This window comes from Phaethon aethereus (assembly GCF_964289735.1).
Source record: "Phaethon aethereus genome assembly, chromosome: 2".
Classification (NCBI taxonomy): domain Eukaryota; kingdom Metazoa; phylum Chordata; class Aves; order Phaethontiformes; family Phaethontidae; genus Phaethon; species Phaethon aethereus.
Genome location: NC_138582.1, coordinates 22,651,702 through 22,665,767, shown reverse-complemented (window position 1 = coordinate 22,665,767; position 14,066 = coordinate 22,651,702). Strand labels below are relative to the sequence as shown.

The following is a 14,066-nucleotide window of genomic DNA, read 5'->3' as shown; positions in this document are numbered from 1 at the left end:
TTCCTGGTGGATAATCTCAGTCAAAGAAAGCCAGTTCCTATGTGGGATTTTTCCAAACTCCAAGAAACATAACCACAAAAGCACAGAGATTAGCTTCCTTTGGAAACTGTTATTTTTACTAATGCATTATCTGGAAAAAACACTGCAAAATATTATCTATATTATTTTCACCGATTCTCAAACTTAACATCTCTTTTTTGAACAAGCATGAAGTCAGAATTATAACTGCTGCCCAAGGCACCAGGCCAGAGAAAGCAAAATGAACACCTCTGTTTCTTTCCACACCACTGCAGAAATAAGATGTCTGTTACAATCTTCCTCACTATCCTGTATATTGCTCCTGCCTTTGCTTCACATCTGGCGCACCAGAACCACTTCCTCTAACTGTGGCTGTCAAAGGTCCTTCTTAACTGACCATAGGAAAGATGACAGGTTTAAAAAAAATAATTTTTAGCAGTCATTCTTGCTCCATTTCCTACGGCTGGAGAAGCAGCTAAAAATGATTTCTGCATTTCTGTTGGCATACATTTCAGACACACGAGTATTTGGTTGCAAAGGTTAGCGATTCTGCTAACTGAATTACCTTACCTCTGTACCACAAGCCAACAATGCTGTGACAAGATCAGAGATTTCTGCTCTCGATTCAGATACCTGCCCCTGTTAGGTAGCATCTACAACATATTCTTATTTCAGGGATCTTTTCCTTATTCCTTAAAACAAACTTATTCCTTTGTCCTTTACATTTTGCACAAGAAACCATTATTATTTTTAGGAAGTGCACCCTGAACCAGAACTCCTCTTTTCCTTCTTGTACACATTCCTGATTTGACATGCCTTACCCATTCTGATTTTTTTTTGGGGGGGGGGGGGGGGAAGGAGATGAGGATCTCCTACAATTGCTTATCTCAAAAAAATCCTTTGCACAATGCAATAGATTATAATTATATTCCTTTAGAGTGTCTAGTTCATTTTATTGCAACTCTCACATCATTCAAAATCAAAATACAGTGACTCATCTTTTCTTCTTAATTTTTTTGGCCTCCTGTGTTCCATCCCTTTCCTTCCTGCATAAGCAGCATACAGGGTGACTAAAATGTGGAATAATCTTTCAAATTGTACGCAAGTGGAGTAAGTTCCTTTAGATTGTATCTTTTCTTTGGTACTTTGATAATACCAATACAACTCGGTCACAAGGAGGAACTAATGCTGAAAGCTAAGTTTTTCTGCTAGATTTCAGGATGGGGAGAAGTATTACAAACACTGTGTCAGAATATTCACAAAGATTAGATACACCTTGTTAATGCTGGCTTTCCCCAAACACCCTTTGTCAAAATGCAATTTGGAATTATTAACCTAGTCTGCTTATAGAGGCTGCTACCCTCATTTTCCCCATCAGTTATGGAGGTAGTCTTTTCTACCCAAATTGTTAGATAATACTCGGATTTAGTGAATATTACATTCTCTTTCCGCAAGTTACTATTCACCAGCTAGACCACAGTGCGGTACTGGATGTGAATGGAAGCCTCAACTTGACAAATACATCGACATGACAGGAACGTTCTGCCATAAAACTTCTCAATATCAAGACCAATATGCATGAACTCATTTAATTTACTTTGACGAGGGAAAGCTAATTACAGTAGTCAAATCCCAAAACAGGATAGAAGGAAAACAGTTTTAACCATCTATATGCTTACCTCTCCATACTTTCAGTGACTTGGCAAAAGGACAGGACAGACTTCTCCTACATCCTTTCAGAAAATACCCCATTTTGGGCAACTGGATTGTAGATGAACTCCTGGAGTTCAGTTACCAACTGCCTATTTTCAGAGACTCACAGGTGAGCAGGAAAAGAGACACAGCCAAAAGAAAAATAAACCAACACACTCATCAGAACTACAGGAAGATTAAAGTCAAAATTGCAGTACTTCTTCAGGACAACTGCAGCAGTCAAATTTACTTTTCAGAAAGAAAGCAAAAACTCGCCTAACGGGAAAACCCATGACTAACATTGATCTGCAGTAAGTATTTAACGTAAGCACTCACTGAAAAAGTATTTGTGTCCTAAACATGAACTGATTTTCCTAGACTGAATCCAAGCTTTGCCACAAGTTCTTCTGGCACTTGGATAGGAAATGGAATACAAGATACTAACCAATTACACCATCCTCTCTGGGAACCTGTTTTGAAAGAAGAGCTATCAGCAATACTTGCTGAAATTGTACTGAAAATGGACTTGACTTTGGAAGCAAAACAAGCCCTTGTAGCATCAGAGGCTCAGTCAGCCCCATTAATGTTTCAATGCAAATCAAATGACAAGAAAAGCATGATCTGTGAAAAGGAACAATGACAAACTCCTTCCATGCTTAGAAAGCTTTACATGAGGAGAAAAATCACCTCACAATAATCTACATTCTTCAAGGCTTTCAGATGAAAGTGCTTTATTACAGAAAATAAGATAATTCCACAGTGAATCATTCTGACATTTCAAAATGCCCTAGCATTGTATCATAGCTAAACCAAGAAACACTTAAATAATAAATTAATTTGAGCAGCTCCAAAGTAAGAAGAAATGAAGTAACATGACTCAAGGGAAGGTCTCGGTAAAAAAACAAAACAAAACAAAAGGGCAAAAGAAAAACCAAAACAACCAAATGAAACACAATCAGTATTAACCGTATTAATCAAAAGAAAATGTATTCACTCCCTTTAAATTCACTTAAGAAAAAAATCACTGCAACAAATTAGCCTCATACAAATATGAATTTTATTTACAATTTTCCAAATTCTCAATCAAATCCAACTTCTCAGTTAAATGTGTAGCATTTCTCCTTTAAAACAAATCAAACATTGTGTTCTTTTTACATCTGCAATATGGAGTCCATAGGTACATGCTATTTGGGGCATCTAATGGAACAAATTTAGATCACTTTATTTGTGTGTATAACACTGAAGGTATTCTGTGAAGACTTTTTCTTCAAAATGTATCTGCCTTGGGGACAAACATTTCCATAACCACTTTCTAATGACAATTAGTTAGGAAGGTTTAAAAACCCAGTATTTTATACCAGGACATACCGTTCACATATATTTCAGGGTGTGTTACCATGTTCATATTGCAAAGTTGCCTGCTCTATAAGCAATGCCACTGAAATCAGACTAAAGAATACCCACAGATTTAGATATTATTCAATGTGAATAAAAATGGCCATTGATGACTTTTACTTGGGTATGTATAATTATGGGCCAATCTGTACCTGCTCTGGTACCAGTGTGATGTGATCTGTTCTGAAACTTGAAACCGCATGGGTCATTATAATAAAATCTTTTACCACTGTATTGCACATAGGTTCCTCAGAAGCACAAATCTACATAACCGTGTCCTGAATTCAGAATTTACCTGCTAACTCTCATGAATAAAATCAACCAGATGGTAAAATTGTTTATTTTTCTCATCCCAGTGTCTGTGAAAGAAAAGAAGAGGGAGAAGATATATACACTTTGGAATCCATTCAATTATTTGTTTCTTCTGCATGTGATTTGTACTTCAGAGTTGAGGATTTTTAAAAAATAAAATAAAAAGCCAGACAGACCTTGGATTTATCTTTAAAAGTACCTCAAAAACATAACAAAAATTCAATTTAATTTTGATACATATTAAAACATTTTAGTCAGTTCTGCCTGACAGCATAACACGACAGAAATGCACAAGACTTTAAACATGCTTTAAAATGACATTCAACAAAGTATTTAAAATTTAATAAATAGCATACAATCACACACAAATACATTTCATACTGGATCTTTAAGCCTACTAAAAACAGACTGGCAAAGAATAAATAAAACAGTAGTTGACATTTTTGTTTTTGAAAGGTGTAGATTCTTGTTGTCACGCTAGTAGCCACGTATTAATCTGCTTATCACAAAATTGGAAGTTATGAGCTTTTTTCCCACTGATCTTTTTTGTTCCAACATGTAATACTACTTTTTAAAAAAATTCACTGAAAGGGACTTTTTTTTAAACAACCAGTCTGCAACCAAGTAAACCAGTTTTTAAATACAACGAATAAATAGGGAATTAGTAAAGCAAATTCAATTGCAACAAAAATGCAACACCCCAAGAAAAGAGCCATGGAAATATATAGCCATTGCAGTATTAGACAATAATAGTACTTAAAGTGATAGTGCTTGTGCACTAAGCTCATTAGAGACCTTAATATGATTTTAGTGCAAATCCCTTGAGTCCAAACAAGCCTTATACCCTACAATATTAGGGAAAGATCTATTACCAGTTGGAACTTACTCTGTAGTGTATTTGTACATATAGGATATTTAAAGAACTAACACATATTGTAGTATCTTCGGCCCTTTTTTACTTCAAATCGAAAAGACTAATGACTGGGGATTTTACATACTATTTGGCTGTACCATATTAGATTGCAGTTTAGGAAAGTCAGTGCTATAAAAGTGTTTGCCATCAGTTTATGTATTCTACCTAAATTTCACAAATCATTGCATTTTGTACTTCTGAGAGAAAAAGAATGCTCCTGGAGAAAGTTTCTCCTCCCTTTAAATAAGTTCACATTATGATGAAATTCAAGAGTATTTAGACAAAGTGTTGTATAAACTCAAAGAAAAGTACATATTTTACATTAACAATCCCTACCATCATTTAGTATATTAAGTTACAAGTATGTTGGCAATAATACAACAGTCAATTCCTAAAGGAAAATAATTCTGTACAAATTCACCTGTTAATATGGGGTTAAACAGGCAGCCAAATAATTCTTGAGCAGCCATGTTTCTGGTTTGAACTACAGTACCAGGATAAACTAAATTTGAAACTAACTGGGATAACTTCAGTTTAAAGAGGAATCAGATTATACTGGATACACACATTGTGTATTCAGAGCCATTAAAATGTTCACTCCAATAGTTCCATAACGTCACCCAGTATAAGAAATGTTTAATCAACCACACAGGCTAGAATAGTTTTAACATAATGTCCTGGATTTTTTAAAACTAAAAACTAGTTTTAATTGTGAAGTACAAAACAATGACAGATATTGCTCCAACTTGTACACAATCTTTCCTAAACAATCCGTACCTAGCAGAGTAATAATGCCTCATCGTCACTAGTTTCATTTTTCACTGTTGCTTCTAAGCAAGTGTCAGGTATCTGGGCAGTGTGTACGATGCCACAGCTCTCACAGGGGCCATCTCGACTGCATGACCTTACACTGTGATGTGTTGCACTGTAAGGCTGTCTAAGCCCTGGTCCTTGATCTGAGCTGAGATCAAGTAGAGGTCTTGAACAGTCATTCATGTCGAAGTCTGATGCTACATCAGAGACTGGAATTAACATTTCAACATCATCATCCTCTTCTCTTCCACTTACCCCATTATCAAGCTGTCTTAAAGGACTTTGGTTCTGATTCACTGAGCTTGATCTCCCTAAAGTAAAGCGTACCCAGCGTAAGCCTTGAGTCATACGACTTAGTGCGCTAGTGAGCTGGTGACGTGCAGGACTTGTGCTTGGGGGCTCTACACTTGTCACTTCTCTTCCACTATCCGTGTTACCACTACTGCCGCTCTGCGCAGAGGAACTCCCACACGCTCCGACTGTTGCTTCTATTGCTGTTGCAGGAGGGACTTTCTGAGGCAAGGTGGCAGCAACACCACCAACTGCTCCTGCTGTGTCTCTTCTTTCATTTTCTGTGTCTGTATCATCAGATTCAACTGAAAACAGACTTCTGTGAGTATTATTTCTTTCAGCTTCTCTACTAGTACTTTGGCTGGCAACATCATCTCCATCCGCTGAGACCAATGCCAATGATCCAGAATGACGTGACCTTGCAAAATTAAAAATTCGATTCCAAATGTTACTTGATCTGCCAGCAATAGGAAGTCTGATTGAGGTAAATCCAAGCTGAGATCGTACTGCCAGTCTCAGGTTTTCCAGAACTGAAGCCTAAATGAGAAAACAAGCAGCAATCACGTATTGACAGTACATTGGCACTGTTCTACCAAAAGAATGACAACTACTGTGCAAAACAGCATGTAACCACAAAGTTAAATGTAGAGTCTTAAATATTAAAATGTTTCTTCTTTAATATTAAGGATCTGGTGTATGTAGCAATAGGCTACTTTAAAAACAAAGCAGGCATGAAAGACGTCTAGATTCTCTTGAGGAAAAAAAATTATGGACAGGGAAATTAAGCAGAAATACATATGGAAGAAAAAAGGGAATAAAAGAGCAATGAAGTATATAAGGTATGTCTCTGCCCACATCAAGGACCTCTAAAAAAAGGCAAACTGAAAACCAACACACTGTAACCTGAATATGGAACACTGATTACAAAAAAGTACATCCACAAACCCAGTGCAGAGCCAGTAGAGCAGGTATGAAAATTCTGTTACATACAATCTTACCAAGAAGATAAAGTAATCACTGCGGATTTTAGAGCACAGTACATAGAAACATGCCTCAAAAAGTTTAGGATTTAAAGCTGAAATATTCCAGAAAGATTTAACAGAGGTGACCTTTCCTTATCCACTACCATGGGGCTGCCTAGAATAGAGACTAAATTAAATATCTGCTCTAGCAGAGGCTTGTAGTTTGATTTTTTCCCATTCTGGCATAATCAGTTAATTCCAGTTTCAAAACACTTTAATGTTTCTGTATAATTAAAATTATCTTATGTGTTCTAAACCATACATTCCCCAAATTTGGGCTAAATTTTCTAGTCATTCAGCTATAAAATGATGCATGCCTGAATTTTTCTTCTTAAAACATTGTATAACTTTTGAATTGTAAGGTAACACAAACATACTAACACTTTTGACTTGGAGGTCCCTTACAGAAACTTACAGAAAACAGTGCCTCAGCCAAGAAGCTCAGTTCTCAAATACTAGGGTAGAAGATCTGCCAGATACCCACTATTCTGAAAATATTCACTTATGTGTTTAATTACAGGATAAAGTCCATATTTGCATCTTTTAATTAAGATTATGGCAACAATACAGAATATTCTTCAGAATACCCTTTTTTCCCCAATTAAACACTTAACATATATGCATATATTTCACTTCGTTTACAAACACTGAACTTCAGTGTTCTCATACTGTCACCTTCAGCTCCCTTCCACAATCCTTCAGACACCATAGAAATATAATAGAAATAGAAATCAGAGAAATAGAACCATTAAGGTTGGAAAAGACCTTTAAGACCATCAAGTCCAACCATCAACCCAACATCACCATACCCACTAAACCATGTCCCCAAGTGCCATGTCTATACATTTTTTGAACACTTCCAGGGATGGTGACTCCACCACCTCCCTGGGCAGCCTGTTCCAATGCTTGACCACTCTCTCAGGAAATAAATTTTTCCTAATATCTAGTCCAAACCTCCTCTGGCGCAACTTGAGGCCATTTCCTTTTGTCCTGTCACTTGTTACTTGGGAGAAGAGACCAACACCCTCGTCACCACAACCCCCTTTCACGTAGTTGTAGAGAGCGATAAGGTCTCCCCTCAGCCTCCTCTTCTCCAGACTGAACAACCCCAGTTCCCTGAGCTGCTCCTCATAAGACTTGTGCTCCAGACCCCTCACCAGCTTCGTTGCCCTTCTCTGGACATGCTCGAGCACCTCAATGTCCTTCTTGTAGTGAGGGGCCCAAAACTGAACACAGTATTTTAGGTGTGGCCTCACCAGCGCCGAGTACAGGGGCACGATCACTTCCCTACTCCCGCTGGCCACGATATTTCTGATACAGGCCAGGATGCTGTTGGCCTTCTTGGCCACCTGGCCAGGATGCTGTTGGCTGCCTTGGCCACAGGGCATACACAGCACAGTAGCTAAACAATACTTCATGCACAAACCCACCTCTTCCCTTCCAGTAGTTCACAGAATGATATTTGAATTCAAGCATATGAGTATGTATTTTCAGTAGCCTTACTTTCAAAAGCCACCAGAGAGACTGCTACCCATCCTTGAAAATCCCTCTCTGAAGGCATGTATCAGTTTTAGGTGATTTGCATTACATACAAACCAGGACAACCAAGATTCCTCTAGCTTGAGACTACTAACTTCTAGGGAATCTCAACTAGGTATCTTTAGTCTTACACAGATTTGCAACCTTAAGATGCATATATTGCTCAAAACAAAGCACGCCGTACACATCCTGACTTAATACTGACTCCTTCCCCCCAACACTTAACCATACTAAAAAATCTGAGATTTATAATTTATAGAATACAATTTACATTGCCTACTGATGTTCTCGCCTCTGAAAAACTTTTTTTTTTAAACAATGCAACTTCATTGATTAAAGATTTTACTCTTATCATGGAAGCATCAATGCTCTAGAATGACTTTTTCATTATTTTTGACGGTGATGGCCTGCTCCCTACTACTCCTTATTTTTATGCTAGTTAATTTCCCAGTATAGCTACTTAATTTTTCAAGGCCACACGTGTTATCAGAAATACCGGTCTTCATAACGGGAATCTACTAACACTACTTCATTGTTCAAAACTATTGTACATGCATCAGTATTTTTATGGAGTGTGAAATCATGGTTACATAAGAAAGACTATGAAGCAACTACATTTTGTTATATGTCATTTCAGCAGGTTTCAAATTCCACTATATTTTAGTTTTGAAAAATAATTTAAAATATATCCAAAGCAACAGTGGTTAATTAAATTTAAATCAAACTGATGATAAAATAAAATTTCAGTAATTGCACAGCTTTTTAAAAGCTCTGGTACCAGTCTCTTGAGTACAGTCACTACATATCTGTGTTTTCCAGAACTGTCCTCTCCCATCAGGAGATTTCATTTTAGTAAAAGCCAGTAACTTTATGCCACCTTTGTGGGGTTTTGTGATGAAATACGGGTCTGAGCAAGCTAAGTTTGACTGAAAATTGCAATGGTTTCTAAATGTGTGCATGTGCACCAAACCTGAAGTGTCCCATACAGGGTAGCGATGTGGAGGAAACATTGGTTTATTCCAAGTTACTTGTAGCAGAGGACTTGCACATCTGGACATGCCGAGTGCACTGTCTTAACAGACTTTCTTGACCTAACCCTACCTCAAGAGGCTTGTGAGCATAGCTGCATCACAAACCGGTGAAGCTTAATTTCGGAAAAGAGGCCAGGCAAGCCAAATTTCTAAAAGTATAGAATTGTTTTTAAACAGAAACATACTGATCTTTATTATAACCATGATAACCCAGCCAATAATAATGAGGGATTCTACAGTGTTCATTACAGGCATTCATTAAGCAGTTTTAACTCAGCTCATTAATAAGTTTTAGCTAATTTAGCTGCTGCAAAATTTTCAGTGTCTCCCCTGTTTTCAAAGTCTCTCATGCAAATTGAAACTTATTTTCCTCTTTTCCTCTGCAAAATCCTTTGTGACAGATCACAGCTGCTGCTTGTGAACAGTCAAATAGTCAAATACGTCAAAAAGTAAAATCTGTGGCAGAATAAGTATAATGATATCAGTTCTGTTCAAAATTAAAAAAAACCCAAACACCACAATTCCCCTTCTTATGGTCTTGTAACTATTTTTCTTACATGCTCAGCAAAATTGGCTAACAGTAAACTTTGCTATATTAACTGCAACACAATACAAGACCATGCCAACTCTAATACGGCATCACAGGAGGATTCCTAGACTGAGACTTTCCTTCCATTTCACAAAAGAGCATTATAACTGAAAGCCAACTTTTTAAAAATTACTAAGTTGTTTTGATAGAAATTCATTCATGAACTAAAGAATCGTGCCGATGATCCATCTGAAAATCATGGTGGCTAAATGATATTAACTCCCATTTAGCAACTTTTACTTTGTTACTCATTCCTGTTAATGTTATATGGTATTACAGCCTTGCCTTTGCCTCATTCTGTGCATAGAGGGCATGATCATACCTAAATACATACACACAGTTAATATGTACCAATTTAGATATATACCCAAATTTTGAAGTGCTAGCTTGCAATCTTAACTTGTACAACAACATCAATACACAACATACAACTAGGTCTAGCAATCTATTACTTTTCATACAAGAGGGATTCTATAGTGTGCATTACTGGCATTCATTAATAAGAAAAAAAGCCTGCAAAGAAAACTGTGTGGTGCTACCATATCATGACTTTGTCCAATGGCTAATCCTTAATATAATAGTATTGGCCTGAAAGGAAAAAAAGGAAATACTATAGAACAAGACAATGCAGATGAAAGTTGAAATATCTTTATTCCAGTCTCCTTAAAATTTAAGTGGTCTGCCTGCTATTTTGGAATCTTACCTGATTTGGTGAACAAACAGGAAAATCTTCAACCGGTGGAATTAAACCCTGGGCAATTAACTGTCCATAGGATGGAGGAGCTTCTCTTCTTAACAGTTCAGCCTCAACCCTTGACAAATGAGTTTCAAATGATCTTTCAAAAAGAAAAGAAATTTCATAATACATAAGACTATGATGTGTATATATATATTTAAAACTACATCAGACTGTTATAATCTGAAATAATAAATTTCAGCAGATGAAGTTTTGTTAATTTAACTGAAATGTAATTGACAAAAAATACACAGTAAGTCCTTGCAGTCATCCCTATCATTCTGTCCAGCTGAAACAAGAACAGAATCAACACAACAATAAAATCCTAATAAAAAAAAAGAAAAAAAAAAAGCATGGGCTACATATAAAAGGCACCACAAGAGATGCTTAAGTTATTTTACAAAAATTGAAAAATGTAATCCTGGTATGAGGTAGTCTACAATAGAATAAACATGTTGTTAAATACAAAATTGAGATATTTAATTGCAGAAATGCAGCTTTTCCACACTTTATTGGTAACAACATCTGAAAGCATCTCAATAGTTAAGTGATCAGAATACTTCTATTCTCTTTTAACTAACCTCTTTTTACCATCAAAGAAAAAGAAGGAACAATGCCTTTAGAAATCACATCCAACAATAACTGTATGTCAATAAAAGTGTTTCAAGTATGACAAGATATAAAAATACTTTAAATTTTTAAGTTTTTGAGGCCATCTGTTGTACTTACCTTCGCTCAAACATCCTGAGTGAGTACAGTTTACAAGTACATCCCAGTGCAATGACAAGCAACAATCCGCAAATAAGACTCCCAATGACAGCTGCAGTTATTACTCTAGTGGGCACAATGACTGGGCAATTCTCTTCATCACTGCCATCACCACAGTCATCTTGAGAATCACAAACCCAGCTCTCAAACACACAGCGGTTATTTTTACAATGAAAATTTCCTGGCTGACAGAAGAAACAATTCTTCTCATCTGAACCATTAGGGCAATGATTCTGGTAGTTGCAGCGATCTGAACGAGGATAGCAAACACCATTTCGAGAGCAGGGAAACTCATCTCTTTGGCACATGGTACAGTTGGTTTCATCTCTTCCATTTGGACAGTGCCAGTAGCCATCGCAGCGTTGCTGCTCTGTGTAGCAACCCCAATTTCCACCACATGGGATTTCCCAGGGCAAACAGAAGCCATCTACCTGGTAAGTGGCATTGAATCCTCTTGCAGCATTCACTTTGTCAGCACAAAAATGCACTCTTATTTGTCCTGAGGATGAAACAACTGTGAGGGGAGCATGAGAGTCAAATGCTGTTAGCACACGCAACAGCCTCCTTGGATTCTCCTCTAACCCATCATATATTTTGACGTAGTCTCCATAACCTGTACCATCAAGTTTAAAATCAGTGAATCGCAAAATTACTTTGCGATGGTCACCAGTGTCTATCAGCCAGGTGCAATTGCTTCCAGGTGGATAGAAGTCAGGATAGTTGGGAGAACTGAAAGTACCATAAAAGTATTTTAACCACTGCCCACATGTTGGCACATCACAGTCTATTTCATCTCCTAGGTCAAGACAATCAATGTTACCGTCACATTTTAAAGATTCTGGAAGGCAAGTGTAAAGCTTGGTGAAGCGAGAAAGACACTGGAACTGATTGTAAGCACAAGGTTGAAAGGAAGAAGCTACTGGAAGATTAGCTTTGTCACAGATTTCTTCGTCTGAGTTGTCTCCACATTCATTCATATTATTACATTTCCAACTTTCTGGAATGCACTTCCCATTAGCACAATGAAACTGGTCACAATCACAATTTGGTTCATCAGATTTCCCTGAAAGAAAAAAAAGAAATTGTAAAAATATTCTCATTTTAGAATTTTGCACTTTATGGTTTGTGTCACACGTTTATTTGCTGCACCAGGTAGTTCAGAATAGCAAAACAACTATTTAAAGTCTTTGTAAATCATCACAACTTTCAGTAAGTTTCAAGATAAAAAACAGTTGTTTCAAGTTGAAATTCTGTCAGCACATCAACATGAGCCTCATCCTTAGCTACTTTCAGTGAAATAACTTTAATCCAAGCAAGAAAACAACGCTTATTTTTAGCGACTGAAAAATCTAGCTTCTAAGGCGCTAGAAATAAGTTAGAAAAAAACTGTTTCTCTCCTCTATCACTTGAAATACAAGAACATTTTATCCTGCAGTACCAGTTACCTCCTCAAATTTTTTCTTGTAAAAGCAGTCAGACCTCCCTCCTGTTCTTGTAGGTTCCTACTTTGTACGAAAGGATCTATGGCAAGAGAGGAGCTGACAGTTGAAAATTACCTATTACTACCAACCAAAGAGAAACCTCTGTCCTCATCTCTTCCCACTGCTCCTGCCTCTCTCTCCTCCAGCAACTAAGAGGAGAGAGGAGCAAATACAGAAACACATGCTTGCCTGAACACAAAATTATATTTTAAAAGTTAAGGATCCAAGTAGTGATCCAGTAAACATGGAAGTGTGGGGGTTTTTTGTTGGTTTTTTAATTCTGGGGGGAAAAAAAAAAAAGTCAAGACACACCTTTCTTTAAGAAAACGTGGCCTACTGGCTACTACTACTCTTGTAACATCAAGAATATTTTTTTCAGGGCTTCATTTATTAAAGTTGCAAGCATATTAAACATGGAAGCACAGCTGGGAAGCAAGCTATTTCAGCTCTGCAACAACCTCGTTAGGTTAATACCGCTCTATCATCTAAAAATCACTGTAATTTCTAAAAAACACTGAAACTGACTATAAAACAAACTGCCATGGTCAATCCTCCAAAGATTTTTTTTTTTTTAAAATCTGCAATGAAAATAGTCCTACACAGCAGCAATTCAGGAAATAAATTAGACAAACATATACTAAATCTAAATAACACCATACTTAGGGATTAAAAAAAGAAATAGGAAAGACAGCATGATGAACTTACTGAAATGCAGACTTTCCCAGGAGAAGCAGGTTCTATCTTGCTTTACGACAGAACAATTCAGATTGGAAGGGATTTCTGGAGGTCACCTAATCAAATCATCTCCTCAAAGCAAGGCTAACTGAAGTTTGATGGGTTGTTCAGGGCCTTGTCCAACCAAGTATTTTCAAAGTTCCAGTTCTTAACCACACAAAGTGATAGAAGTCCTCACATCTACTCTGAATTTTCCCTTTTGCAACTAATCTGCTGTGATAGGTCAAGTCATATCACATCCCCGTTCTCCTTTTTGCTATTTCAGTATCTTAGAAAGAATTAAAAAGAAATGCTCTACCTTGAAATAATCAATTTTTCAAAAAAAGGTGCAAGAACATCAGCATTTGAAAATGTTCACAACTGCTAGGGCTTTTTAAAACATTAATGCAGCCAAAAACATGAAACCAACAAGAGTGATAAATTGTATAAGTACCTCTGAAGAGTGCTTATGTCAATAAATTCACTGACAGAGAGTAAAAGGAGAGCAAAAAGAAAAGGAAGCACTGCCAATAATTAAGTTGTAGAAAATGTTTATTTCATTAAAAAAACAAGAACAAATCTAGTATAAATTATATAATCTTCTTGTTCTGTTACATATATATATATGTATTTTTGTATATACACATGCACATACATGTACATACATCATTTGTAACATTAGTATGGCAAATATTTAGTATGGATTTTTGCCTTGAATTTGAAATTTGTAAAAGTGAACTACTACACTTGTC

At 36.7% G+C, this 14,066-nt stretch overlaps 1 protein-coding gene across 1 annotated transcript in view; it reads right to left on the bottom strand.

Moving 5' to 3' along the window:
- Positions 1 to 5,107: 5,107 nt before the first annotated feature.
- LRP12 (LDL receptor related protein 12) overlaps positions 5,108 to 14,066 on the bottom strand; it is a gene marked incomplete at its 3' end in the record, with an annotated part of 57,869 nt that continues 48,910 nt past the window's right edge. Inside the window, exons 5-7 of the mRNA XM_081996870.1 lie at positions 11,081 to 12,182; positions 10,319 to 10,451; positions 5,108 to 5,971 (exon numbers count right to left, since the gene is read on the bottom strand). Of these exons, the coding sequence (XP_081852996.1) occupies positions 5,108 to 5,971; positions 10,319 to 10,451; positions 11,081 to 12,182 (2,099 nt within the window). The remainder of the gene's footprint in view (positions 5,972 to 10,318; positions 10,452 to 11,080; positions 12,183 to 14,066) is intronic.